General features: G+C 40.8%; 1 protein-coding gene across 3 annotated transcripts in view; it reads left to right on the top strand.

Annotated features, from left to right (window-relative positions):
• LOC109920582 (oxysterol-binding protein-related protein 1-like) overlaps nt 1-26,589 on the top strand; it is a 198,949-nt gene that overhangs the window by 84,390 nt on the left and 87,970 nt on the right. For all 3 annotated transcript variants that reach the window (XM_048595574.1, XM_048595573.1, XM_048595575.1), the window contains one exon: nt 23,234-23,396. In XM_048595574.1, the coding sequence (XP_048451531.1) occupies nt 23,234-23,396 (163 nt within the window). The remainder of the gene's footprint in view (nt 1-23,233; nt 23,397-26,589) is intronic.

The following is a 26,589-nucleotide window of genomic DNA, read 5'->3' as shown; positions in this document are numbered from 1 at the left end:
GGTGTGGGGAGGATCTTAACTTTCCAGTTGCTTGTTGCAATGTTCCAACGAAGCTCAACGCAAGCTGGAAGAACAACACTTCATTTTCCGCTTGGGGGCCCTGCAGCCCTTCGGACTGAATATCGAGTTCAATAATTTTAGGGCCTAAACTCTCCCATGCCCTAGTCTGCTACCCCAAACACCAGGTCTTGTTATCACACAGCCTGCCAGTACACGCTATCTATTGCTCATCACTCACAGTCCCCATTAACAGCTATTCACCCTCCTGGCCAGATCGTCATCAACTCCTTTGTCCAACTGCTCTTCTCTCTCTTCAGGCTCGATCCCATCATCTACTCCCTACCCCATTCCCCTCCTTATTTTCTGCAAACAAACCAACATTTTCCCAGCTACCATCAGGTCTGAGGAAGGGTCACCAGACCCGAAACGTTAACTCTGATTTCTTTTCTTCACAGATGCTGCCAGACCTGCTGAGCTTTTCCAGCAACTTCTGTTTTTGTTCCTGTCAACGTTATAACTAGAAACTAAAAGCATTCTATCTTTGTGGTGTAAGATCTATTTGCATCATCAGGTGGCAGGTCAAAATCCCATGACCAAAGTTCTTGCAAAGTACTGCATACCTGGCATCATGAGCATGCTCACCAGAGCTGGGCTTCACTGGGTCAGTCATGTGGTTCACATGGAGGATTCCCATATGTTAAAAGTAGTAATCTATAGCCAACTAAGCATGAGAACCCATACCACAAGGGGTCCAAACCTGGGTATTGAAATATTCTGAAAGTCAACCTTACATATGCAAGCTTGATCAAAATACATGAAAGCAAACAATCTTGATTTGATTTATTGTTGTCACGTATCTAATTACAGTGAAAAGCTTTGTTTTGCGTGCAGTACAGGCAGATCATAACATACAAGGGCATACAGATCAAAGGGTGCTCAGTGAGTGAGGCATTCAAGGTTACGGCTGCACAGAAGGTGCACAACAGCAAGATCAACATTAGATTGAAATTAGAGAGGTCTATTCAGCAGTCTAATAATAGGGAAGAAGCTGTTCTTGAATCTCTTGGTGCATGTGTTCAAGCTTTTGTATCTTCTGCCTGATGGAAGAGGTTGGAAGAGAATATTACCAGGGTGGGAGGGGTCTTTGATGTTGGCTGCCTTTCCACAGCAATGCCAAGTGTAGATGGAGGTTGGCTTTCGTGATGGTCTGGGCTGTGTCCACAACTCTTTGTAGTTTCGTACGGTCCTGGGCAGAGCTATACCAAGCCATTATGCACCCAGACAGAATGCTTTCTATTGTGCATCTGTAAAAGTTGGTGAGGGTCCTTAGGAACATGCCAAATTTCCTTAACCTCCTGAGGAAGAAGAGTCATTGTTGCACCTTCTTGACCATCACGTCTTCGTGGGAGGTGCAGGAGAGATTGGTTATCATCAATGCAAGGAACTTGAGGCTTTCGATCCTCTCCACCTCTGCTTCATTGATGTAGATAGGGGTATGTGCTCTTCCTTTCTTCCTGAAGTCAATGATCAGTTCTTTCGTTTTGCTGACGTTGAGAGAGAGATTGTTATCATTGCACCACGTCACCAAACACTCTATCTCCTTCCTGTTTTCTGATTCATCATTGTTTGATATCTGGCCCACAACATTAGCATCGTTAGGGAACTTGTAGATGGCTTTGATACAGAGTTTGGCCACACAGTTGTGAGTGTACAGGGAGTACAGTAGGGAGCTAAGTATGCATCCTTGCAGGGTGCTGGTGTTGAGGATTATTGTGGAGGAGGTGCTGTTGTCTATCTTCACTGATTGCAGTCTGTGGGTCAGGAAGCTGAGGATCCAGTTGCAGAGGGCAGAGCAGAGACGTAGGTCTCAGAGTTTTGAGATTAGTTTGGTTGGGATTATAGTACTGAAGGCAGAGCGGTGTTCGATAAGTAGGAGCTTGACATAAGTATCCTTTATTGTACATATGTTCCAGAGATGAGGGTAGGGCTAGGGAGATGACTTCCACTGTGGACCTGTTCTGCCGGTAGGCAAATTGCAAAGGATCTAGGCAGACTGGAAGGCTGGAGTTGATGTGGACCATGATTAACCTCTCAAAGCACGCCATGATTATGGAGGTCAGAGTCACTGGGCAGTAGGTATTGAGGCACATTGTATGTGTTTTCTTTGGCACTGCTATGATGGTGGTCTTCTTGAAGCAGTTGGGGACTTCAGATTGTAGTAAGAGGACGTTAAAGATCTCAGTGAATACTCCCACCAGTTAGTCCACACAGGATCTGAGTATACAGCTGGGCACTCTGTCTGAGCAGGTCGCTTTCCTCGGGTTTACTCTCAAGAAGGCCGATCTGACATCTGCTGCGGTGACTGAGGGAACAGGTACATCCAGGGCTGTCGAGGCAGGTGACACTGTGCCAATTGTGCTCTGCTTGAATCGAGCATAAAAATTATTGTCCACATCAGGGAGGGATGTGTTATCGTCTGCTATTTTGTTCTATTTCATTTTGTATTGTGTTGTAAGCCTTGCCACAGGCAGAGGGTGTCTATGTGGTTAATTGGGCCTCTAACCTGGTCTGGTACTGTCTCTTGGCATCTCTAATGCCTTGCAGAGGTCATATCTGGATTTCCTGTAAAGGTCTGGGTCATCTGACTTTCTGCAATGGGTCCTCTCGTTTCAACTAGTAAGCTGGGAAGAGGAATACCATTATGATCTGATTTTCCAAAGTGTGGACGGGGTATGGAGTAGTAGGCATCTTGGGTTGTGTAGCAGTGGTCAAGGGTATTCGGTCCTCCGGTGGGGCAGGAGACGTGTTGGTGGTATTTTGGTAGCACCTTCTTGAAGTTGGCCTGATTGAAGTCATCGGCCACGATGAATAAGGCATTGGGGAATTTCATCTCCAGAGCATTTTGTAGCAGTATAAATTTCATCCAGAGCATTCTTCACCTCCGCCCGAGGTGGTATGTAGACTGCTGAACGGATGGTGGAGGTGAACTTGCGTGGCAGGTAGAATGGGTGATATTTTACTCTAAGATTCAGATCCAAATGGAGAAGTCTCTGCCATCAAAGATTTTGCCATTTGAAAATAGATCAGGGTGTGTTCAAGACAAGTGTGTGTGACACAAGGCCTATGCTTCCATATGGCTCCCAATGCTGACTTCATGTAGAGTATTTGCAATCAGTTATGCAAATTGAGATTTGGCCTAATGAATATCAAAAGCAACAGGAGACTCTATTATATTCGATCTAAAGATCGAGCGATGACGTGGTATGTATTCAGTCTACATATTATATGATTATGGAAAGTACAGGGATCAAGTGAAATTAAAAATGTCAGGAAATCAAAGAGGGGGCATGAAAAATGTTAGCAAGCAAGATAAAGGAACATTCAAAGACGTTTGACTGGTATGTAAAGGGCAAAAGGATAGTGAAGGAAGAAGTGGGACTTATCAGAGATGAAGAAGGGAACTTGTGTGAAGATGCTGAGGATATGGGAAGAATTTTAAATGATGTTTTTCTTGTCTCTGTACTTACAAAGGAGAGAGATGATGTAGATTTATAAATCGAAGAGGAACAGTGTGAAACCTTAGACAAAATAACCATAATGAGAGATGTGTTAGAGGAGTTGGAATCCTTTAAAGTGGACAAGTCGCCACGTCTGGGTAGGATGTTGATGGAGGTCAGGCAGGAACCATCAGATGCTCTGAGGATTATTTTCCAATCTTCAATAGACATTAGTAAAATGCTGGAGGACTGGAGGAATGCAAATAAGGTTCCATTGTTTAAAAAGGGTACAAGGAAAATGCCAAACAATTTTAGGCAAGTTACTCTTCCTTTGGGCAAATTGTAGAATCAATACTGAGATTGGATAATCTTCACTTGGAAAGGCATGGACTAGTCAGGGATAGTCAGCCTGTTAAGGAAAGGTCATGCCTTACAAATTTGATTGAATTCTTTGAGGAAGTGACGAGGAGGATCGATGAGACTAGTGCAATTGATATTGTCTACATGGATTTTAGTAAGGCAGTTGGCAATGTCCCACATGGCAGTCTGGTCCAAAAAGAAAAAGGCCCATGGGATACAAGGTAATGTGTTGAATTGGATCCAGTGTTGGCATAGTAACAGGAAACAAAGGGTAATGGCTGATGGCTGCCCTTGCAAATGGCAAGCTATTTTCGGTGGTGATCCGCAGCCGTGGTGTTTGTTTTATACATTAAAGATTGGACTTTAACATGGGGGAGGGGGCACAATTGAGAAGTATGCAGATGATGCAAAAATTGGCCATTCTGTGGATAGTGTAGAGATAGCTGTAGGTTCCAAAGCGATATAGCTGGGTTGGTGGGATTGTCAGCAAAGTGGCAGATGGAGTTCAACTCTGATGTGTGAGGTAATGCATTTAAGGAGGTTAAACAGTAAAAGGGAACACACAATAAATAGGAATAAACTGAGAGGAGTAGATGAAGTGAGAGATCTCGGCGTGCAAGTGCACGGGTCCCTAAATGTAGCAGTACAGGTAGATAAGGGCATAATTAAGGCATGTGGAATACTCTCTTTCATTGGCAGAGATATAGAACACAAAAGTAGGGATATAAGACACTGGTGAGATCACAACACATTACAGGAAGGATGTGATTGCTCTGTTGATAGTGCTTAGAATATTTATTAGAACGTTGCCAGGGCTGGAGAGATCGGAGAGGATCGGAGAAGACTGAGGGCTGACATGATTGAGGCATACAAAATTGAGGGGTGGAAATAGGCATCTCCTATTGACTCTATTTCCCTTGACAGAGAGCTCAAACAGCAGGGGTCATAGATTCAAGCTAAGTGGCAGAAGATTAGTGGGGAACATAAGGAAAAGCTTTTTCTACGCAGAGGGTGGCGGTGGCAGGTGTCTGGAATTCGCTGCCTCAGTTGGGGGGTCGAGGCAGATACCCTAATCTCTATAAAAAGCATCTGGATCTGCACCTTAAGTGTTGTAAGCAGCAGTACTAACCACTGAGGCACCGTGCCGCCCTGTGCTAGATCAGCCTTTTCATCAGATGGATGACGGCCATATATCCAAAGACGTTCTGTATGGTGAATTAGCCACCATGTCACCTAAGCTGCAATATGATGTTGTCATATTTTGACACTGATAATTGGGGAGAGTTGCTGTGAAGGCTTTAACCACTGGAGTTCAGTGGGGAGTTGGGTGAGGCGTACAGAGACAAAAGCCTCATGGGACTGAGAAGAGGTTCTGGAAAAAACAAATGCTGTACCCCTCCGCCTTTCACCTGCAGTAAATGTGGCAGAAGCTGCAACACTAGAGTAGGGCTTCTCGGCCATATCAGGTGATGTTTAGCAAGAGTTGACTTCCATGGCTTAGATTGCCACCTTCTCCGTTGGAAGGCTGCTGGTGATTGAAAGTTAATCCAGTTGTGAAAAGGAAGGTAGAATTGAGGTAAGAGGTCAGCTATTGAATAGTGGATCCAGCTGAAAGGGCTGATTGACTTACTCCTCTTACATGTCTGATTTTATGATCGAAGGTTCTTTTAAGTATTTTTCACCTAAACATCTTTCATAATGCAGCATTTTGCATCAACGCCGTCACCACTTCTTTTCTGATGACAAAGGGTCACTGCACTCAACATTCGCTGTTTCTCTCTCTACAGCTGCTGCCAGACCTGCTGAGTTTCTCCAGCAATTTCTGTTTATGTTTCAGATTTCTAGCATCCATAGTTCTTTCTTTTAGAGTGTAACTTTGTGGGATTTATGAAGAATTCATTGTGCTAATTAAGAATTTTATTTTATATTGATGGAAATTGATTTGGACAAAGTGAGTTACAGTACTGTTGGATATATTGGACCTCACAATCTTGGTCTTATGTGAATGTTGACATTCATCTTGAGGTGAAATAGTTTATAATCAAATAAATCATATCACTAGGGACTGAAATAAGGGAATAGAAATTGTTTGTGCATTGCACAATTACCTTTAACATAGATAAACAAGATTATGAAAAAAAATCATGTGTTGGTGAATAATTCTGATTTCCTTATTTGCTCTCAACAAATTCCTTTATTGATTTGACAGTAATAAAGTGCTGGAATACTCAGCTGGTCAGACAGCTAGTTGTCTGTGTAAAGAGGGCCAGATTTAAGCTTTCAGGTTGGTGACCCTGCATCAGAGCTGGGAATTGTTGGATGTAACAAATTGTACAACGGTCTTGTTGTTCTTATGTAAGATGTTCAAACTGAAATGTTAATTCTGTTTCTCTCTGCACAGATACAGCCCGACCCCTGCTGAATATTTTTAGTTTATCCTTCAGATTTCCAGCATCTGTGGTTTATTTCCTTTGTAGGCAAAAGCATCTTTCTTTGGAATATGTTTTTGACCATCCTTAAGTGGCATGGTGGCTTAGTGGTTAGCACTGATGTCTCGCAGCACCAGGGACCCAGGTTTGATTCCACCCTTCGGCGACTGTGTGGAGTTTGCAAGTTCTTCATATGTCTGCATGGATTTCCTCTGGATGCTCCAATTTTCTCCTGCAGTCCAGAGATGTGCACATTAGGTGGATTGGCCATGCTAAATTCTCCTGTAATGTCTGGTGATGTGTAGGTTAGAAGCTTAACCATGGGCTATAAAGGTGGCTCTGGGTGGGATGCTCTTTGGAGGGTCGGTGTGGGTTTGATGGGCCGAACGGCCTGCTTTTACACTGTAGCAATTCAATGAATGTATGTATGAATAAGGATTTAAAAAGACAGATGACTTCCTGCAATGCTGTAAATTGTCTAGCTTCTATGAATGGTAAGAATTTGGTGCATTTGAGTCTTTTTTTATTTGCAGATTATTAAGTTCACTTTGCCTTCTAATCTGAATTTGTCTTTGCTTTGCCTTCTAAATGGTTTCAGCGTATTTACTTAAGCCGGGGTTGTTTCTGCTGTTTACACTTCAGTTCTATCCAAGTAGACATTGCTCATCAGTTATAAAAACAAGAAGTGCTTGAGGAACTCAGCAGACCTGGCTGAATGTGTGGAGAAAGAAACAGAGTTAGTGTTTTGAGTCTGATAGACTCCTCTTCAGAATTGGAGGTGTCTAGGAAATGATGGTATAGCAGTTGACAAAGAGAGAGGAGGAATGAACGGAACAGGTGGAGAGGGTGTCCACAGCAAAAGGCAAGGATAGTGCTAATGCTAGTAGAGGAGAAATAAAGATGCAAGATGGGTGCTAAGGGCAAGTGTGAGTAGTTGAAAACTTGCTGATTCTGGTTACCTTTGACTATACCTTCTCACATCCCACTTCACGTAAGGACTCTTTACATGAAAACTCCACACAGTTGCCGAAGTGGGGAATCGAACCTGGTGCTGCGAGACAGCGGTGCTAACCACTGAGCCACCATGCCACTTTAGGATGGTCAAAAACATATTCCAAAGAAAGATGCCCCTTCATTTTGCGACTATGCCCTCTGGTCTTAATCTCTCCCATAGGGGAAACATCCTCTGTGCATTTATCCTGTCAAGCCCTTTAAGAATCCCACATGTTTCAATGAGATCACCTCTCATTCTTCTGAATTCCAGTGAGTAGAATCCCAAACTGTTCAAACTTTGCTCATTAGACAATCCCTCCATACTGGGGATCATCCTAGTGAAACTTTAAAAGAAGTGCCTCCAATGAAATAATATCTTAAGGGTACCAAAACTGTCCATAGTATTCCAGTATATGGTCTCGCTAGCATCTTTTACAGTTGCAGTAAGACTTCCCTATGCTTTTACTCCAGCTGCCTTGAAATAAAGGCCAATATTCCATTAGCCTTCCTGATTACCTGCTGCACCTTTCTACTAGCTTTGTGTTTCTTGGACAAGTAGCTCCAAGTTGTGTTGCAGCTTTCTCCAGTTTTTCTCCATTTAATAATACTCTGCTCTTTTATCCTCCCTTCCAAAATGAACTTTTTCACATTTTTCCACATTATACTTCATTTACTAACTTTTTGCCTAATTAATCCATATCTCTCTGTGAATTGTTTGTAGCCCTCACACTTGCCTTTGCTTATTTTTATATCATCTGCAAATTTGGCTACAGTATGTTTATTCTTATACTTCAATCAGTTCATAATAAACATACTTATACTAGCACGATTTCTCCTTTTTTTTGAAGTGCAACCCAGATCAGGTGGTAGTCCATTTACATATAAATTGACATTTTGAAGTGTATGCAGTAGATTAACTTCAATTTAATAACCATCACTGCCACCTCAAGGTGTGCAGTAATGCTGACTTGGCCAGTCACATCCACATCCATGTCTCATTAGTAAATTATCTTTATTGCCTGACAGAATAGGTTTAGGAGACTGACTTATTCCTGTTCCTATTTCTTAAGTTTGCACAGATCAAGTGGATACTTGAGATTAGTTTCCATGTTTCTTCAGATGAATTGTGTATTTTGTGAAGGGGGATTGTGTTCAGAAAAAAAATTTAACCTCTATGTCTACTGGGATTTTTTAAATATAACTTCTCAAATATTGCCTCTGCTTATTTATTTTACCCTCCACCTTCTAAAAATGCTATTTCCAAATATTCTACATGTAAACATGCTCAATGTGAATTGTTTTCATACAAGGTGTCCTACTGAAAAAGAGTGTAAACTCATATTACCAGTAATGGTTAATGTTTGTGGGATTCTCAATTTCTCAGCAATTGTATTGACCTGACTTAGGTTTGTATTATTTATATTGACAAATAAACTTATAAAGGGAAATTAAGCACTGGTGATTGGTTGCCATAGTAGTGAAACAAAAGACTTGTAAAGGAATCTATTTAATAGCTAGCTGTATTTATTTTCAGAGAAACTTGGACCTGAGTTTATTGTATCTAAAACCAGTGTAATAATCTAGTGACACTGTAAATATTAGCTCAGCGTAGCAGTGTAGTGTTTCATTACGAGTTAAAACTGACAGCATGCTGAACAAATCAGCAAAAATAGTTGTTCTATTTTGATCACATGAAGATTGGTGCTGGTAGATGTGCCACGTTGATTCAGTTGAACTTGAGTAGTTGTTACATCTGTAAAGAGCTTAGATAATCATCTTGCAGCAGATAACCCTTGACAGTATTTTGACCATGAATGTAAGTGATTTTCCTGGAGTTATTTTTCTATTGTAGAAAATATTTTTATTCCTTACCAATGGAATTTAAGTAGCTTAATTGCATGTATGTGTTTGATTTTTTTTAAAAGTCACATATTGAAGGCTTTGAAACATAAATGAGTTGTAGTTTTACAGTCCTTCATAACTCCTTAGGGGAATTCAAAGTTGAGCGCATATTTTTAAGGTGAGAGGAGAAAGATTTAAAAGGGACCTGAAGGACAAATTTTTCACACAGAGGGTGGTGTGTGTATGGAATGAACTGCCAGAGAAAGTAGCTGAAGCAGATACAGTTACACCTTTTAAAAGACGTTTGGACTGGTACATGAATAGGAATGGTTTGGAGGGATATGGGACAAACGCAGGCAAATGGGACTAGTTTATTTTGAGGAAAGCTGATTGGCATGGACAAGTTGGACCGAAGGGTCTGTTTCGTGCTGTATGACTCTATAACATGGCTGTTAAGATCCATTGAGTTAAAATGTACTATAGCTGGACCCCGTTAATAAGAAAACACCTATCTTCTCATATTTAAATGAAGACTTACTTCTCTTGGGAGCCATGAAATCCCCCTGCTATAAATGAATTCACGGTTTGCTGAACCATGTCATAACAGACTGCAGGGTTATGGGATAGGCAGGAGATTAGCACCAAGTTTAAATGCTTGGAGAGTCAATGCAGATAGGATAGGCCAAATAGCCTCCAATGCACTATATCAATTCTGTGATTCTGTGACTTTAATTGTAGTCAAATAAATTGTGCATTTCACTGAAGGTGCTTACTTCTGAAATGAAATAAATTATAACTTGAATACTTGTGGAGTCAGGCAGAAAAAAACAATATAATTCTTCAAATTGTTAACCTTCCATTAGAATTTCCAGGTTGGGAGTGTTAACTTTTGTCATTAACATTTTAGTAAGTTAATTCTTCAAAAAATAAGCTCACTCTACTTCAACCTAAAATACTAAACGAATACAAGAGCTGTGCTGTTATATTGCGCAATTAGCATAAAACCATAGTAATTAGTTCACACATTATCATCAAATCAACTTGACTCTGGTACAGATTGCGAACTGAAAATGATGCGACCTTTACCAGCTTCAAAGAATGCCTGGTAGAGATGTCACAGAGTAAAGTAGAATTGGTTCCACTTATACAGATGCTGTATAATTAGTTACAGCTGTCTAATTTGTCTGTATTTGTAAGTTATTTAAATAGCAGAATATCTACATTTGTGTCATGACTGCTCAAGCTCAAAAAAAGAGCAGGCAAGAAGGAGATATTTATAGAATGAGAAACTGTAGCAAATGGATTTCAATGTTGGCCAATGCAATTTCATCCATTTTGACTTGAGCATAGAACAGCATCCTTTTGGAAATGGTCAGATGTTAGACACAATGGTGGTCCAGGTGTACAGATCATTAAGATTTTCTGATTATTTTCTGTATGACTAATAGAAAGCAGGCATTTCTATCCAGAGGACCTGGTGGTCGTAGTCATGTTTCACCTCTGGAAAACCACATCCAGAATCCTGAGAGTTTGAAAATTATCTTTATTTACGGTCACCTCCCATTTTCCATTGATCAAAGCCTTCAATTTATTCAGACCGTCATCACTGACTTCTTATTCTACCCAAAGTCTAATTTGCACATTATCCCTTGCATATTGCTTGATACCAACTGATATGCAAAGCATTAAATTTTAAATCCTCTGGTTTTTCAATCCATCCTTGATCCAACCTATCTTAGTAAATTTATTAGAGATGATGTATTTAAGAAGAAGCTAGATAAATGGAGGAGAAAGAACTGGAAGGACATGTTGGCATACAATCAAGTAGGTTGGGGGATGCTTGCCTGAGCATCGACATATACCTGTTGGGCTGAGTGGCCTATTTCTAAGTTGTGCATTACTAGTTAAAAATAAATTGAATCAGTCTTTTTTTGTTACTCTGCTCAATTTTACGCCAGATCAATTTTTATCCCCTTGAGATTTTCGAGATTTTGAAGCAACTGTACAAAAGCTACTATGCCAGCTACACTCCACGTGCTCTCACAAGGGCACCTGTGCAACCTCCAGGGAAAACGAGTGGATTGTGTAAACATTCTGCTTTGTTCCATCACCTTTTCAGGACTTGTGATTATGGTGGGGTGATAGTGGCGTAATGGCAGTGTAACTGACTAGTGGTCCATAAGCCTATGCTAATAATCTGGGTAGACAAGTTCGGATCTCGCTGGTGGAATTTAAATTCAGTTAATAAATTTCGGTGATGGTGTCCATGAAATCAGCATTGATTGTCTTCTTAAAAACCTATCTGGTTCACTACTGCCCTTTTAGGAAGGAAATCTGCTGTCCTTATCTGGCCTGGCCTAATTGTGACTTCAGGTCCATAACCATGTGCCAAAACAGAAGTTGCTGGAAAAACTCAGCAGGTCTGGCAGCATCTGTGAAGAGAAATCAGAGTTAACGTTTCAAACTTCCTCAGTTCTGAGAAAGGGTCACCGGACCCGAAATGTTAACTCTGATTTCTCTTCACGGATGCTGCCAGACCTGCTGAACTTTTCCAGCAACTTCTGTTTTTGTTCCTGATTTACAGCATCCGCAGTTCTTTAAGTTTTTATTTAGCCCATAGCCATGTGGTTGACTCTAGCAAACCACTCATTTCAAGGGTAATTAAGGCGAATAAACATGATGCCCACAACCCACGAAAAAATAAATAAAACAAAAATTATCTAGTAAAAATGTTTCTGGTCGGAACTGAAGTGTTCCTTATCAACGTCAGAAATTACATCCTCTGTGGCTGTGATCAGGATAAACTATCCCTCCACCATCTTCCTTCCCTTCACTGTGCTGGCCAGCAGACTAACCTCTCTGGATTCCACAATCACAACCAGATTGATGCTGACAGTGTTTCTGTTTTGTCTCTTGCACTGTTGCCACACTCAATACTTCACAGTGAGGGACTACACTGGAGAGAGCAAGGGAACGAAGAAGCACAAAATAATCTCTGAATTGACAGGGTTTTTCTGTGGAAGTTATCTCATGCCCATATGAGCCCTCCAGATCACTTCTGAAGAAAACCAGACAATATTACATGCAATACATTTACACTGGGGTTATTTAAATTATTTACTTGGGATTGTGTTTGCTTCATTGCAATTCAATTAGATACTATTTACTACTTCTCGCATCAGTGCACCTAAACAAGATATTAATGTGAGTAAGCACAGCTGTTTCAGTCCAAAATAAGCTGAGCATTTCAAGCATCACAACCAGCAACTTTGACATTGATCTTAATGCAAGTGGTTGATTGATTGTTTTTTATTAGTTTAGGTGACTGTTTTAAATGAGCTGAGGAGCTGTGCTCTGTTGGTTGTCTTTGTATCAGTTTCACCTTCATCTCCTTCAGCTACACTTGTTTAACTATGCTTCTGCAAAATGCTTTGGGACATTTGCCTGCATTAAAGGCAATATAGAGATGAAAGCTTTTTTGAAAATAAGTTGCTGTCACCGAACATCTATCTTTTCTGCTTGTGATTAGCTCTCCATTATCACAAATAACTGTTTTTATTGGAAGGTTTACTTCCAGACAGTTCCAGTGTGTATGTAAGATTTAAAACTTCAGGGTAAAATTTCCTCAGGTATGTCCACTTCATGACTTGTTTATGCTGGTTTTTGAGGGGGCATGCATGCGGAACACTTGCAGAAATTGCTGATGTCAGTTTAGCTTGATAGAGGATGTATCTGGCTTGAGTCAAAGTCATGAGTTCAAACCCAACCGCAAAATCACATCTGGCAGTGTGGTGCAGCATTGTTGAAGATGCCCTCTCTTTCAGGTGTGATTGTAAACAGAGGGTTAAGCAGCTTATTTACCCAAATGCAAAAAGATCAACAACAAAACATTCTTGATTGGTCATTAGCCATTCCTCAATCGGCAGCTGGTGAAACTGGATTAGCTTGTATCTTCTTGCTGTTAGAGGCACCTTGATTTGTGATCAACAACTTGTTGACAATTGCAATTCAGAAACAGGTTATTCAGTTCAACTTATATGTGTTGACATTTATGGCTAATTCTCTGTTCTTATGGCATAGTGGTAGTGTCCCTACGTTTAGACCAGGAGGTTCAAGTCCCATCTTCTCCAGAAGTGTGTCACAACACATCTGAGCAGTTTGATTGAAAATATCTGTCTCGAAGCCAAGTTCTATTTAATCCCTAGAGAGCATTTTAAGGGTGCTTCAGTGATAGTGTCTCTGCCTCTGAGGTAGGAATCATGGGTTCAAGTCCTGCTTGTCACAGAGGTATCAATAGCATTGCTGAGCAGGTTGGTTAGAAAGTATCTGCAAGGGTTTGTGGTCTTAGTGCTTTAAACAATGATTATTTTAGTGCCCTTTGTGGTGCAGTGGTGTATCCTTATCTCTGATCGAAGAAGCCTGGGTTCAAGTCCCACGTCTTCTAGAGATGTGTAATTACATCTCTGAACGGGTTGATCAGAAAAGATCTACAAGGGGCACTAGAGATTGCAACAAAATTGTCAGTCGGTTAGGCACTTGTGGCGTGGTGGTAGTGTCCTTACTTCTGAGCTGCGAGTCCTGGGTTCAAGACCCAACTTCTCCAGGGATGTGTCATAGCACCTCTCAACAGGTTGATCAGAAAATACCCAATTCTCCATTGATCAGAGGCCTTTGTAGTGCAGTAGTAATGGCCCTAACTCTGAGCCAGGAGACTCTGGTTCAAGTCTTTACCTGCTCCAGAAGTGTGTGATAATATCTCTGAACAGGTTGATTTTTTAAAAAATCAATTCTTGGTCAGTCGTTTGGATCTGAAGGTTACCTGCAATGTGATATGAGATCCTTCCTAGCCTTTTCGTCATGTAATCAAGAAACGTAACACAAAATGGAAAATAAAAATGTGTAATAGTTTAATAAAATTCTAAAGAACCTGTTCAGACATAGAGGGATTTGAACCTGAGCCTCTTAACTACTCAGATACAGGTAATCATGCTTATCCTTGAAATTCCTAAAATATTTCACCCTAGTTTTCATCTATGTACCAACCCAGTCTAGAACTTTTGTTTATGAGATTAAGGGCATCACTGTCAAGGTCAGATTTTATTTTCTGTCCTAATTACCTTTGAGTAGATGATGGTGAGGTGTTTTCTTGAACTACTGCAATATTTAGGGACACCCACTGTGCTGATCCAATGAAATGAAGGGATGACGATATACTTTCAATTCATGATGATATGTGGCTTGGTTGGGAATTTGCAAGACACAATGTTGCAATGTATCTGCTGCCGTTGTTCTTCTAGATAATAGGATTGTGTACATGGAAAGTGCTGTCAAAGCAGCCTTGGTGAGTTTAACCAATTGGTGTGTCTTGAGGCTCTACAGTGTTGCTGTTCGGAAGAGAATTCTAGGATTTTGACCCAGCAATTGTAAAATAGGTAATCTGTTTTCAAGTTGGGATGGTGAGTGATTTGGAGGCTGCCCTTGTCCTTCGAGATAGTTGAGGTTATGGGTTTGGAAGATGTTGCTGAAGGAGCCTGGGTGAGTTGCTGCAATACATGTTGTAGATGCTTCATTCTGCTACCACTGTGGAGCAAGTGAACATTGAAGTTGGTGGTGATGGAGCACAGAGCAAGTACACTGCTGTATTCTGGATGGTGTTGGGTTTCTTTATAGTACAGAGTATACCATCACATTCCCGACATGTGCCTTGTAGATGTGGAATTTAATATAGTTTCTGCTTTAGCTACTAATGTGGGAAATGGAATCCAGTCGTAGATTCTGTAGAAGGAAGTTTTCCTCATCCTGTGCTCTAAATGTTACATTTAACCTTGAGTCTATGCCCTCAATTCTTCACTCCTCTACCACAAGAAACTGTTGCACACATTTCCATTCTGAATTAATCTTAGATGTACCAATCATCCTGTGGAATCTTTGAATGACAAAGGGCTAATTTTTCAGGTCTTTCTTTGTATTTATATTTTATCAAAGCTCTTTCGCCCTGATAAGTTACAACCTTATCTGAAGACTGTGTTGTTCCGTTAATATTGAAACAAGTGCTGCAGCTTATCAACAAAGATTGAAAAGTGCAAGTTGCCTGTTGCATTCTCCTGTGAAATTGGAGCAAAGTTTAAATAAATGGACCTGAAACATTAACTCTTTCTGTTTCCAGAGATGCTTGACCTACTAAATAACTCTAGCATTTTCTGTTTGTATTTCACATTTCCAAACCTGCAATGTTTTGCTGATGAATTAAAACATAATTAGTTGACTGCGATATACTTTCTTCTCTTTCTTCTTTTCTTTGCTGTTTTTCCCTAGCCTTCTCATTGTTTTTACTCTTACGCAAGTGTTTAAATAGACAGTGACATACAGACAAACGTTGATTTTTCTCAACAGTTTGACTATTGAAATTCAAGAACTAATTATAAAACAACTGATATTGCCTTTAACAAATGACCTTCATAATAGCTATTGTAAAACCTAAAGTATGTCACCGAGCCATACAGGGGAGGTATTATCAGATCTGGCAGCATCTGTGAAGGAAAACACAGAGTTAACGTTTCAGGTCCCGTAATCCTTCCTCAGAACTGAGGAAGTGTCACCGGACCCGAAACTTTAACTCTGTTTTTTCCTTCACAGATGCTGCTGAATCTGCTAGCTTTTCCAGCAACTTTGTTTTTGTTCCTGATTTACAGCATCTGCAGTTCTTTTGGTTTTTATTTAGGGGAGGTATTATGTCAGATGACCAAACACTTGGTCAAAGAGTTAGATTTTGAGTATCTTAAATCTGGAAAGTAAGATAAAGATATTTAAGAGAGCATTCCAGAACTTTGGACCCAGGCAGTCAAAGGGACAGTCAGTGACAGTGGAGAGATTATGATTAGCATTGCGTAGAGACCAAGATTAGTGGAGCACAGATTCTTGAGTATTTATTCACTTGCTTTTCTTAAGTTGTTGAATCCGCTTCCGCTGCCCTTTCAGACATTTAAAATCAGTTCTCTGACCAATCTATGCACAATGTTAACCATACCCACTGTAAAATGTAGCAATTTGATTTTTGTACCTGAATTAGGAAAGTGAACAAGTCCAATTTCAATTCTTGTTGATTCTTATCATCCATGGTCTGTCACTATTAACTCTCACCAAATCTTGAACATTTCTTGGATCATTGTGCACCTCTGGTTCTGTTGTCTGACCCCATGTGTTTTGTATCATCATTGAAGCCCATTCCTCAAGATTGTAAAAACTCTGATGTGCTTCTCAATCCCGCTGTCTCCTGAGTCAATTATGATTGGCTGGCAAGACAGTTCTTAACCAATCTGCATTTTTCTTATCTGGTATGAATTGTTGCTCCTATGAAATTTGGAATTCTTACGTCTGTCCTAAGTGTAAGACAGAAACCTTGGTAAGCTTGCTTCTTTTCAGCAATGCAGGAATCAAGTTCTAAACTATCTAAGTATTTTACTTTGGCATCAAAATAACTTTATTGAATTGAGGAGGTGAATCAGCTGAAGAGAATTTTGGCAATTGCCCTCTTGTTTTGTTAAGCCCTTTTCTTGTGCTTCCATAGTTTAATGCATTACATCCAAGATGCAATTGTACTGAAGTACAAGTCCCATCAACTGGATTGCTGTGCCAGAATTTGCTTGTAACTTACGCTGGTGTAATTTAACATATGATTCAGAAGAAGGACCTTAAGACCATAAGATACAGAAGCAGAATTAGGCCATTTAGCCCATTAAGTCTGCTCCACTATTTGATCATAGTTGATACATTTCTCAATCCCATTCTCCTTCCTTCTCCCCATAACCCTTGATCCCCTTACTAATCAAGAACCTATTCATCTCTGTCTTAAATATACAAAATGACTTGACCTCCATAGCATTCTGCAGCAATGAGTTCCACAGATTAACGACCCCTCCGGTTGAAGAAATCCCTTCTCTCTCTGTTCTAAAGGGTTGTATCTTCACTCTCTGAGGCTGTGCCTTTGGGTTCTAATCTCTTCAAATAGTGGAAGCACCTTCTCCATGTCCAATCTAACCAGGTCTCTCAATATTCTGTTTCAATGAGATTCCCCTCATTCTTCTAAGTTCCATTGAGCACAGTTACAGAGTTCTCAACCACTCCTCATATGACAGGAGTATGCCATTCAGCTCCTTGAGCCTGCTCTATCATTCATGGCTGATCTAAATGTAACCTCAAATCTGCATTTATGCTTATCGTGAATATCTCTCACCCCCTTGCTTAAGAAGAATCTATTAATTTCTGCCTTAAAAATATTTGAGGAGCCAACATTTCAGGAAGAGAATTCCGAAGATTCACAATTTGCTGTAGAAAAATGTCTTTGTTTTAAATAGGTGGCCCTCACTTTTTAAACAGTCATCCTTGGTTCTAGATTACCCTTTAAGATGATGCCCTTGTCTATTCTATCAAGTCCCCTCAAGATCGTGTATTTCAATCAATTCACCACATACTCTTCTAAACTCCAGAGTACATAAATCCAACCTTTTGCTCCCCCTCCATCGTATACCTGGAATGAATGGGTTGTTGTTAGTCCCGAAAACCTTCCCTGAACTGCTTCTAGTGCATTAACATTCCTCCTTAATTGAAGTGATTAATGCTGATCTCACCAGTACCCTGTGTAACTCAAGCATAACCTCTCTACTTTTGTATTCTGTTCCTCTCATGCTAATGATAATATTCTGTTAGCTTCCCTAATTGCTAGCTGTACCTGTTCGGTAATGTTGTATTTCATGCACTGGGATATCTGTCTGCATCTCAGGACTCTGTAACCTCTCTCCGTTAAGATAATATGCTTTTTTTCTATTCTTCCTATGAAAATGGACAGTTCCACATTTTCCCATATTATACTCTGTTTCCTAAAACTTTGACCACTTACTTAACCTAAATATATATTTTATCTTTTTTGCAGCTTCCTTTATCTCCTCGCAGAACCTAACTTGCTCCCTAACTTTGTGTCATCATCAAATTTGGCATCCATACCTTCTATGTCTTGATCTAAGTGTTGAATAAATTATAAACCATTGAGGTCCCAGCACTGAACCAGCAGTGGGCTTATCCAGGCACTGATCCGAAATGTTAATGCTCTTTCTTTCTGCACAGGTGTTGCTTTTATAAATTCATTCTGAAGCAAGTGTCACTGGCATGGCCAGCATTTATTTTGCCCATTCCTACTTATGCTGGAGGAGGGAGTGTTGAGCCATCGCCTTCACCTGCTGTAGTTCTTTAACTGATACCATTGAGTGTTTCCAGCCATTATTGTTTATACTTTAGATTTCTGCCAATCCCCAATATTTATGCGCATTTAACTGAAAGACCTGTGTTGCCCCTTCTTACTGTGCCATCCAGTGGTGGAACCATCATAACTGCACTATGGTTTACCTAGTAACACTTCATAACGCTTTGACATCTGTAGGTCCATGAGACAGGAGCAGGACCTAAAACCAATGATTTGATTTGTTTATTGTCACGTGTACCTAAGTACAGTGAAAAGCTTTGTTTATGAGCAGTACGGGCAGATCATAGTAAGCAAGGATGTATCATAGGGTGAATAAAAAACTTAGAGGCATACAGGTTATGTCGCACAGGATGTGCGCTAGGCAAAGATCAGCATCATTTGAAGTTAGAGAGTCCATTCATTAGTTTAATAACGGCTTGGAGAAGCTGTTCCTGAACCTGTTGGTGCATGTGTTCAAGCTTCTATATCTTCTGCCTGACAAGTGGTTATAGAAGAGCGTTACTGGGGTGTGATGTCATTGATGTTGGCAGCCTTTCCATGGCAACGAGCTGTGTAAATGGAAGTATGACTTCCGTGATGGTGTGGGCTGTGCACAGCACCTGCAGTTTCTTATGGTCCTGAGCAGAGCAGTTGCTGTACCAGGCTGTTGTTCACCCAGACAGTATGCTTTCAATGGTGATTCAGTAAAAGTTGGTGAGGGTCCTTATGGACATACCAAATTTCCTGAGCTGCCTGAGGAAGAAGAGGCTTGGGAAGTCCAGGACAGGTTGTCAGTTATTGTCACTCTGAGGAACTTGATGCTGTACACCCTCTCAACCCCCGTTCCATTGCTGTAGATTGGGGCGTGCTCTCCTTTCTTTCTGACATCAACGATCAGTCCTTTAGTTTTGCAGATGTTGGGACTCATTTAGGACCGAGATGAGGAGAAATTCCTTTACTCAGAGGGCAAGTGAATCTTAGGAATTCTATACCCCAAGATCTATGGAGTCTTAGTCATTGAGCATGTTCAAGACCAAGAGCGATAAATTTCTAGACACTAATGACATCAAAGAATATAGAGCTAGATGATCAGCCATGATCTGGATGGTGGAGCAGACTGAATAGGCTGAATGGCCTATTCTTGCTGCTGTTTCCTATCCCTTAATCCTTTGGCTAAGTAAATTCTATCAAACTGTATTTTAAAACTGATGATAGATCTACCATCAAATGGCATTTGTGCAAGAGTTACAAACCTCTACTCCTTCATGTGGAGAAATGTTTCCTAACTTCACTCATGAAAGGTCAGCTCCAACTTGTTGTTTTGGAGTCCCTAGTTGTAGACTCCTCAGGATCAGAAATAGTTTCTTCTTGTCTGCCCTGTCTTTTACCCATGCAAATCTTAAACACATCAGTTGGAAACATCCAGTTGACGTCTGCGTATTCTATCCATGTTTGTTTGCAGTGCCCCCATCTATGCGCATGACTTTACACTTACCTGTATTCGGAGGAGTCTGCAATGTGAGCCTGTTCCATCACTGTATTGAGATTGCTTAATAATATGTGACCGCCTATCTAAAGTGCACCCTCGTCAGTTTTCCAAATACTTAAGGATGACATAGGTCTGGTAACTCAGAAGTCCGGCTAATGTTCTGACACAAGTTCAAATCCCAATTTAATTTAATTCTGGGATTAAGACCTAATCTCAGTTTCATGGTCGTCATTAAAATCCTAGATTATAAAAACATATCTCGCTTATTAACTCCTTCTTGGGAAATCTGCTGTCTTTACCTGATCTAGCCTACATATCAGTCCATGCCCATAGTAATGTGACTGACTCTTAAGTGCCTTTGAAATGGTCTTTCATGATATTCAGATCTATTAAAGGAGCATCACGTCAGATTGCAGTGGCTCAAGAGGCAGCTCACCACCATCTACTCAAAGACCTTTAGGGATGGGTATTAAATGCAAACTTGCAAGTGACAAATGCAGAACGGGTATGACCTCCAACCAGCTGAGAATTTTCCTCTTGATTCCCATCTTTCAGAAGGCCTTTGGCAAGGTGTCGCATAGGAGGCTTCTAAATAAGATGAGAGCCCATGGTGTTAGGGGGAAGATACTGACATTGGTACAGGATTGGCGACTGGCAGAAGGTAAAGAGTGGGGTTGTAGAATGGCAGCAGCAACTAGTGGGGTTTAACAGGGGTCCATATTGGAGCCACAACTATTCACATTATACAAGAATGGTCTGGATGAAGGAACTGAGGGCATCGTCGCTAAGTTTGCAGATGACACAAAGATAGCTGGAGATGGTGTTGAGGAAGCAGGGAGACTACAGAAGGACTTGGACAGGTTAGGAAAATGAATAAAAAAGTGGAATACAACATGGGAAAGTGTGAGGATATGCACTTTGGTAAGAAGAAATGAGCCATAGACTATTTTCTAAAAAGTGAAAGGCATTGGAAATCTGAAGCACAAAGGGACGTGGGAGTCCTAGTTCAGGACTCTCATAAGGATAACATACAGGTTGAGTTTGCAGAGAAAGGCACATGCAGTGTAGACATTCATTTCAAGAGGGCTTGAATACAAGAGCAGAGATAAGCTGCTGAGGCTGTGTAAGGATCTAGTCAGATTGCATTTAGAATATTGTGAATAGTTTTAGTCCCTATATCTCAGGAAGGATGTGCTGGCATTGGAGGGGGTCCAGAGGAGGTTTATAAGAATGTTCCTGGGGATGAAGGCCTTGTCATATGGGGAGCAGTTGAGGACTCTGGGTATGAACTTCATGGAGTTTAGGAGATGAGAGGGCAATCTCGTTGCAATTTACAGAATTTGGAGAAGCCTGAATAGAATGGACGTGGAGAAGATGTTTTCCACTAGTGGGAGAGACTAGGGCCAGAGGACACTGCTCAGAGTGAAAATACAACCCTTAGAACTGAGATGAGAAATTTCCTCAGCCAGAAAATGGTGAATCTGTGGAACTCCTTGCCTGAGAGGGCTATGGAGGCCAAGTCATTGAGTGTCTTTAAGATAGAGATGAATAGTAAGGGGATCAAGGATTACAGGGAGAAGGCAGGGGAATGGGGTTAAGAAACATATCAGCCAAGATCAAATGACAGAGAAGACGTGATGGACTTAATGGCCTAAATTTGCTCCTGTGTCTTGTTTCTTAATGTGGGGGAAATGGAAGGTAGGATCCACTTTATCAGGAAGCATAGAGGAGGTGAATATTGTTTAAATGGAGAAAATCTGCAGAAAGCTACAGCACAGTGTGATTTAGCAATCCTCATCCAAAAATCACGTGAAATTGGCATTCAAGTTCATCATGTAATTGAAAGACAGATGGAATTTTGACCTTTATCTCAAAGGGAATGCAATATAAAAGTAAAGAAGTCTTGCCAAAATTACACAAGGCACTGATCAGGTCTCCGCTGAAATATTATGAATAGTTTTAATCCCCTTATCTAATCAAAGAAATACTAACATTGGCAGCAGTTCAGAGAAGGTTCACTAGATTGATTCCATATATGGAGGGACTATCTTGTGAGGAGAGGCCTATATTAGTTGGAGTTCAGAAGAATGAGAGGTGACCTTATGAAAACACACAAGATTCTTAAGTGGCTTGACAAGTTGGGTTCGATAATGTTTCTCCTTATGGGAAAGTCTAGGACCAGAGGGCACAATCTCAGAACAGGGGGTCACCCTGTTATGACAGAGATGAGGAATTTCTTCTCTCTGGGTGGTGAGTCTGTGAGATTCTTTACAGCAGAGGGTTGTCGAGGCTCGGTGGTTAAGTATTTTCAAGACTTAGAGGGACAGGTTTTTAGTCAGTAAGGGGAATTGAGGTTTATGGGGAAAAGGCAGGAAAGTGGAGTTGTGGATTACCAGATCAGCCATGATAACATTGAATGGAAGAGTAGTCTCGATGGACTATCTGGCCTACTTCTTAACGACCTAGCCATGAGAGCCCTTTGTGGTAAATCAGTTATGTACTGTTACTTTCCGTATCCATTAGAAAATCTGTTTCTTTTGCCATTGTTGATTGGGAAATAAATATTGGCCGGGACACCGGGCAAACTGTCCCTGATCCTCTTAATAATAGTGCCTTAGGATCAAACTTGTTCACTTGATAGAGCTGATGAGCCCTTGGTTTATTGCTTGATTTGAAAAACAGCGACTCTGACAGTGTAGCACTCGTTCATTAGGGCAGTGGAGTGTCAGCCACAGTTATTGTGCTTGTGTCTCTCGTGGCACTAGAACTATTAAAATCCAAGGTTTGTAAATATTAAGCCCGGGAGTTCTGCAAATACCATTTATATTTCTCTTCGTGGCACCCAACTCTTGGATTATTCCTGTGTTAACTTGACTCCCAATCCTCTGAACATGAAAGTTAAATTTTCTTCATTACTTTCATCTCTCAATCCTTCTCTTATTTGATTCTCCCTAACTTTTCCTCGCTATTCTTTCTCTTGTCTCTGACAGCCATTAAATGATGCAAATTGACAACGTGGCTCTTTGAGGAACTATTTAATTAATCTCACATTGCCTATAGTCCCATAGTCAGTTTTCTTCCTTTTCAAGAATTTGTCTAATTTCCCACAGAAAGTTACAATTGAGTCTGCTTCCAATGTCATTTCAGGCATCACTTTCTTGATTATCCCAAATTGCCATTTAAAATCTTCTCGCATCACATCTGGTACTGTTGCCAGTTATGTTAAATCCGAATCCTTTGGTTACCAACCCTTTTACTAAATTCTTTCTTTTCTCTCTCCTGCTCTTGTTTCCACTCCATTTATTGTCTCTACTTCTCTCACTCTCCCCTTCCCTTATGTGCTTCCTCCAACAGTCATTTCATTTTTCTATCTATTTTCTTTCCCCAGGTGCGTAATCTGCGATTAGAGCAGGAACAAGAGAAAAACAAAATACTTTCAGAAGCTTTGCAAACTCTGGCCTGTGAACATCATGAACTTGAACAGTCTTTAGTCAAAGGGTCCCCACCCCAGAGTGTATTGAGTGATGATGAATTCTACGATGCTGTTTCAGGTCAGTGATTTTTTTTTTTTCCAATTGATTCATGAGATTTTAGTGATGCTGCCCTTGAACTGAGTGGCTTGCTAGGCCATTCAGAGGGCAGCTCAGAATCCACTGGATAAAGTCAACTGAAAGTATTTCCTTCCCTAAAAATCAGAGAGATGTACAGCATGGAAACAGACCCTTTGGTCGATCTCGTCCATGCCGACCAGATATCCTAGTCCCATTTGCCATATCCCTCTGAAGCCTTCCCATTCATATATTCACACCCAGATGTCTTTTAAATGTTGTAATTGTACCAGCCTTCCACTTCCTCTGGCAGCTCGTTCCATACACACATCACTCTCTGTGTGAAACAAATTGCCCCTTCGCTTCCTTTTAAATCTTTCCCCTCTCACCTTAAAACTATGCCGTCTAGTATTGGACTCCCCCACTCCAGAGAAAAGACTTAGTCTGTTTACCCTATCCATGTCCCTCCTTATTTTATAAACCTCTGTAAGGTCAGCCTCTGCCTCTGACGCTCCAGGGAAAATAGCCCCAGCCTATTCAGCCTCTTCCTTTAGCTCAAACCCGCCAACCCTGGCAACATTCTTGTAAATCTTTTCTGAACCTTCACAACATTCTTCCTATTAGCAGGGAGACCAGAATTGCACACAGTATTCCAGAAGTGGCCTAACCAATGTCCTGTAGAGCCATAACATGATCTCCCACCACCCTATACTCAATGCTCTGATCAATAAAGACAAGCGTACCAAATGCCGCCTTCACTATCCTGTCTACCTGTGACTCCACTTTCAAGGAACTGTGAAGTAGGAATTGTGTATCAGATGGTTTTTACAACAATCAATGACTGGCTTTTTAATTCAAAATTTATTAATTGAATTTAAATTCCACCAGCTGATGTAGTGGGGTTCAAACTCATAACCCCAAGGTATTAACTTGGGAAAAACCGAAAGAACTGCGGATGCTGTAAATCAGGAACAAAAACAAAGTTGCTGGAAAAGCTCAGCAGGTCTGGCAGCATCTGTGAAGGAAAAAACAGAGTTAATGTTTCAGGTCCGGTGACCCTTCCTCAGAACAGAGGAGGGAGGGTCACCGGACCCGAAACATTAACTCTGTTTTTTCCTTCACAGATGCTGCCAGACCTGCTGAGCTTTTCCAGCAACGTAGTAGTAGTAGTAGTAGTAGTAGTATTAACTTGGGACTCTGGGTTACTAGTCTAGTGACATTTCCGCAACGCCACCATCTCTGCAGCAAGGAATGTATTCTTAGAGTACGGTGGAGGCAGATTCAATCCTGATTTTCAAAGGGACTTTTATAACTATGTGTAGAGAATGTGAGTGCTGTTGGATAAAGGTAGAAGGGAGTTGGAATCGCCAATATTCCTTGCCAAGAGCTGGCAGAGACACGAAGGGCTACTTTCTGTACTGTAACCATTCTCTGATACTAAGCAACTCATTAATCTGTCTACATCATCAAGATGAATAGATCATATCTATTGTACCAGAATATCTTTGAATTCTTTGTTAGCAGAGAGATGAGATAGAGATGGAGGGGGATAAAAGCTGTGAAAGAGGCAGAAAATTATACAAAGGCACATTGTGCAAACTGAGTTAAATGGAAGTGTTGTCCTGAGTGTCAATCTGCACGTTGACTCATTGTAAGATAAAGAAATGTACTGATTGGTACTGGGCATTGTCCTTTCAAATGTTTGCTTCCACTGTCTTTGGAAAGGCTGAAGAAATGCTCAAAAATGGTGTATTTAGTCCAGTCATGATGGGATAGTTTTGCACTGATTTACATACACTATCTTGCAGGTGGGTAAAATGCATTCCAAGCCCAATCCATAAAAGTAAGATACTCGCGCTGCTAGGGAATGGCTGATGTCATGAAAGCAGAACTTGTAACCAGGTGTATGCAGAATATAATCAAAGAGGTAATGCTAAAGCTTTACCAGTCTTAAGGGTAGGTCCCTAATATTGGATGCCTACAGGAAGGAGATTCAGGTCATGCAGAGCATATAAAAGACTTTCATTAAGATAATGCCACAGAGAGGAAGCTATGGTTGGGGCAGTGATGGGTTTTTGATTCAAAAGGTGGGAAATAGTTTAAGAGTAGGACTGATTTTGAGGTGGTGTCCAAAATTGAGATGCTATAATGAAATAAATCAGTAAAAATAACCTCACTGTTTGGTAATTTTTGCAAGCCAAGGCCATACAAAATGCAGAATGAGAGTTTGGTAGATTTGTCTTTTGAATAGAAAAATCTCAGAGCAATTTTACCAAGTTATAGATGGACTGGATTGGCTGTGATGTATTTTAGGAACATGTAGCAAATCTGGAGAGGTTAAGGAAGAAAATTTCCATGTGAATTGCTGTGATGCTGAAAGTCACATTGTGAGGTGCTGGTATATTAGCTTGGATTACAGGCTTAAAATCTGGTGTGGAGCTTGAATTCATAATTCAGTCATAATCCACAAAGAGTTTTAAAACAAGCTGAGGGAGATGGTGTTGTCGTGGTAATGTTACTGTAAAGGCCCAAGCTAATATTTTGGGAATGTGGGGTCAAATCCCAACATGGCAGGTGGTGGTACTTAAATTCTATTAATAAAATCTGCTATAAATTCTATTTTAAAAATCCAGTTTTAGTAATGGCAATCATAAAACCAGCCTCGATTTGTTGTAAAAGCCTACTTAGTTCACTGATGTCCTTTAGAGAAGGGAATCTGCTATCTTTACCTAATCGAGCCTATTTGTAGGACAATAGCTCCACAGCATTGTGGTTGACTCTTAACTGCCTTCTGAAATGGCCTCGCAATGTTATTTTAACGGCAATAAGGGATGAGTATCAAATGCTGGCCTTTCCAACAACTCCTCCATTTATCAAGATCATCTGGCTAATCCTCTACCATGATTTCACTTTCCTAATCGCTTAAAACTTGCTCTTATTCCCCATAATTAGAGAAACTGCCATATATAGGACCACATCATCGATGCGTACTTCAGCCAGTTGCGTACAATCTGCTGCCTCAGGATTACACACAATATAGAGTTCAATAATTTTAGGGCCTAAACTCTCCCATGTCCTAGCCCCCTACCCCACACACCAGGCCTTGTTCTCACACAGCCTGCCATTACACACTAACCTTATCTGCTTTCCGGAGGGACAACTCTCTCCGTGACTCCCTTGTCCGCTCCACACTCCC

Source organism: Rhincodon typus, chromosome 4, assembly GCF_021869965.1.
Source record: "Rhincodon typus isolate 14 chromosome 4, sRhiTyp1.1, whole genome shotgun sequence".
In the NCBI taxonomy this organism is placed as follows: domain Eukaryota; kingdom Metazoa; phylum Chordata; class Chondrichthyes; order Orectolobiformes; family Rhincodontidae; genus Rhincodon; species Rhincodon typus.
The sequence above is the reverse complement of the archived record's forward strand: the minus strand, read 5'-3'. Positions and strand labels throughout refer to the sequence as shown.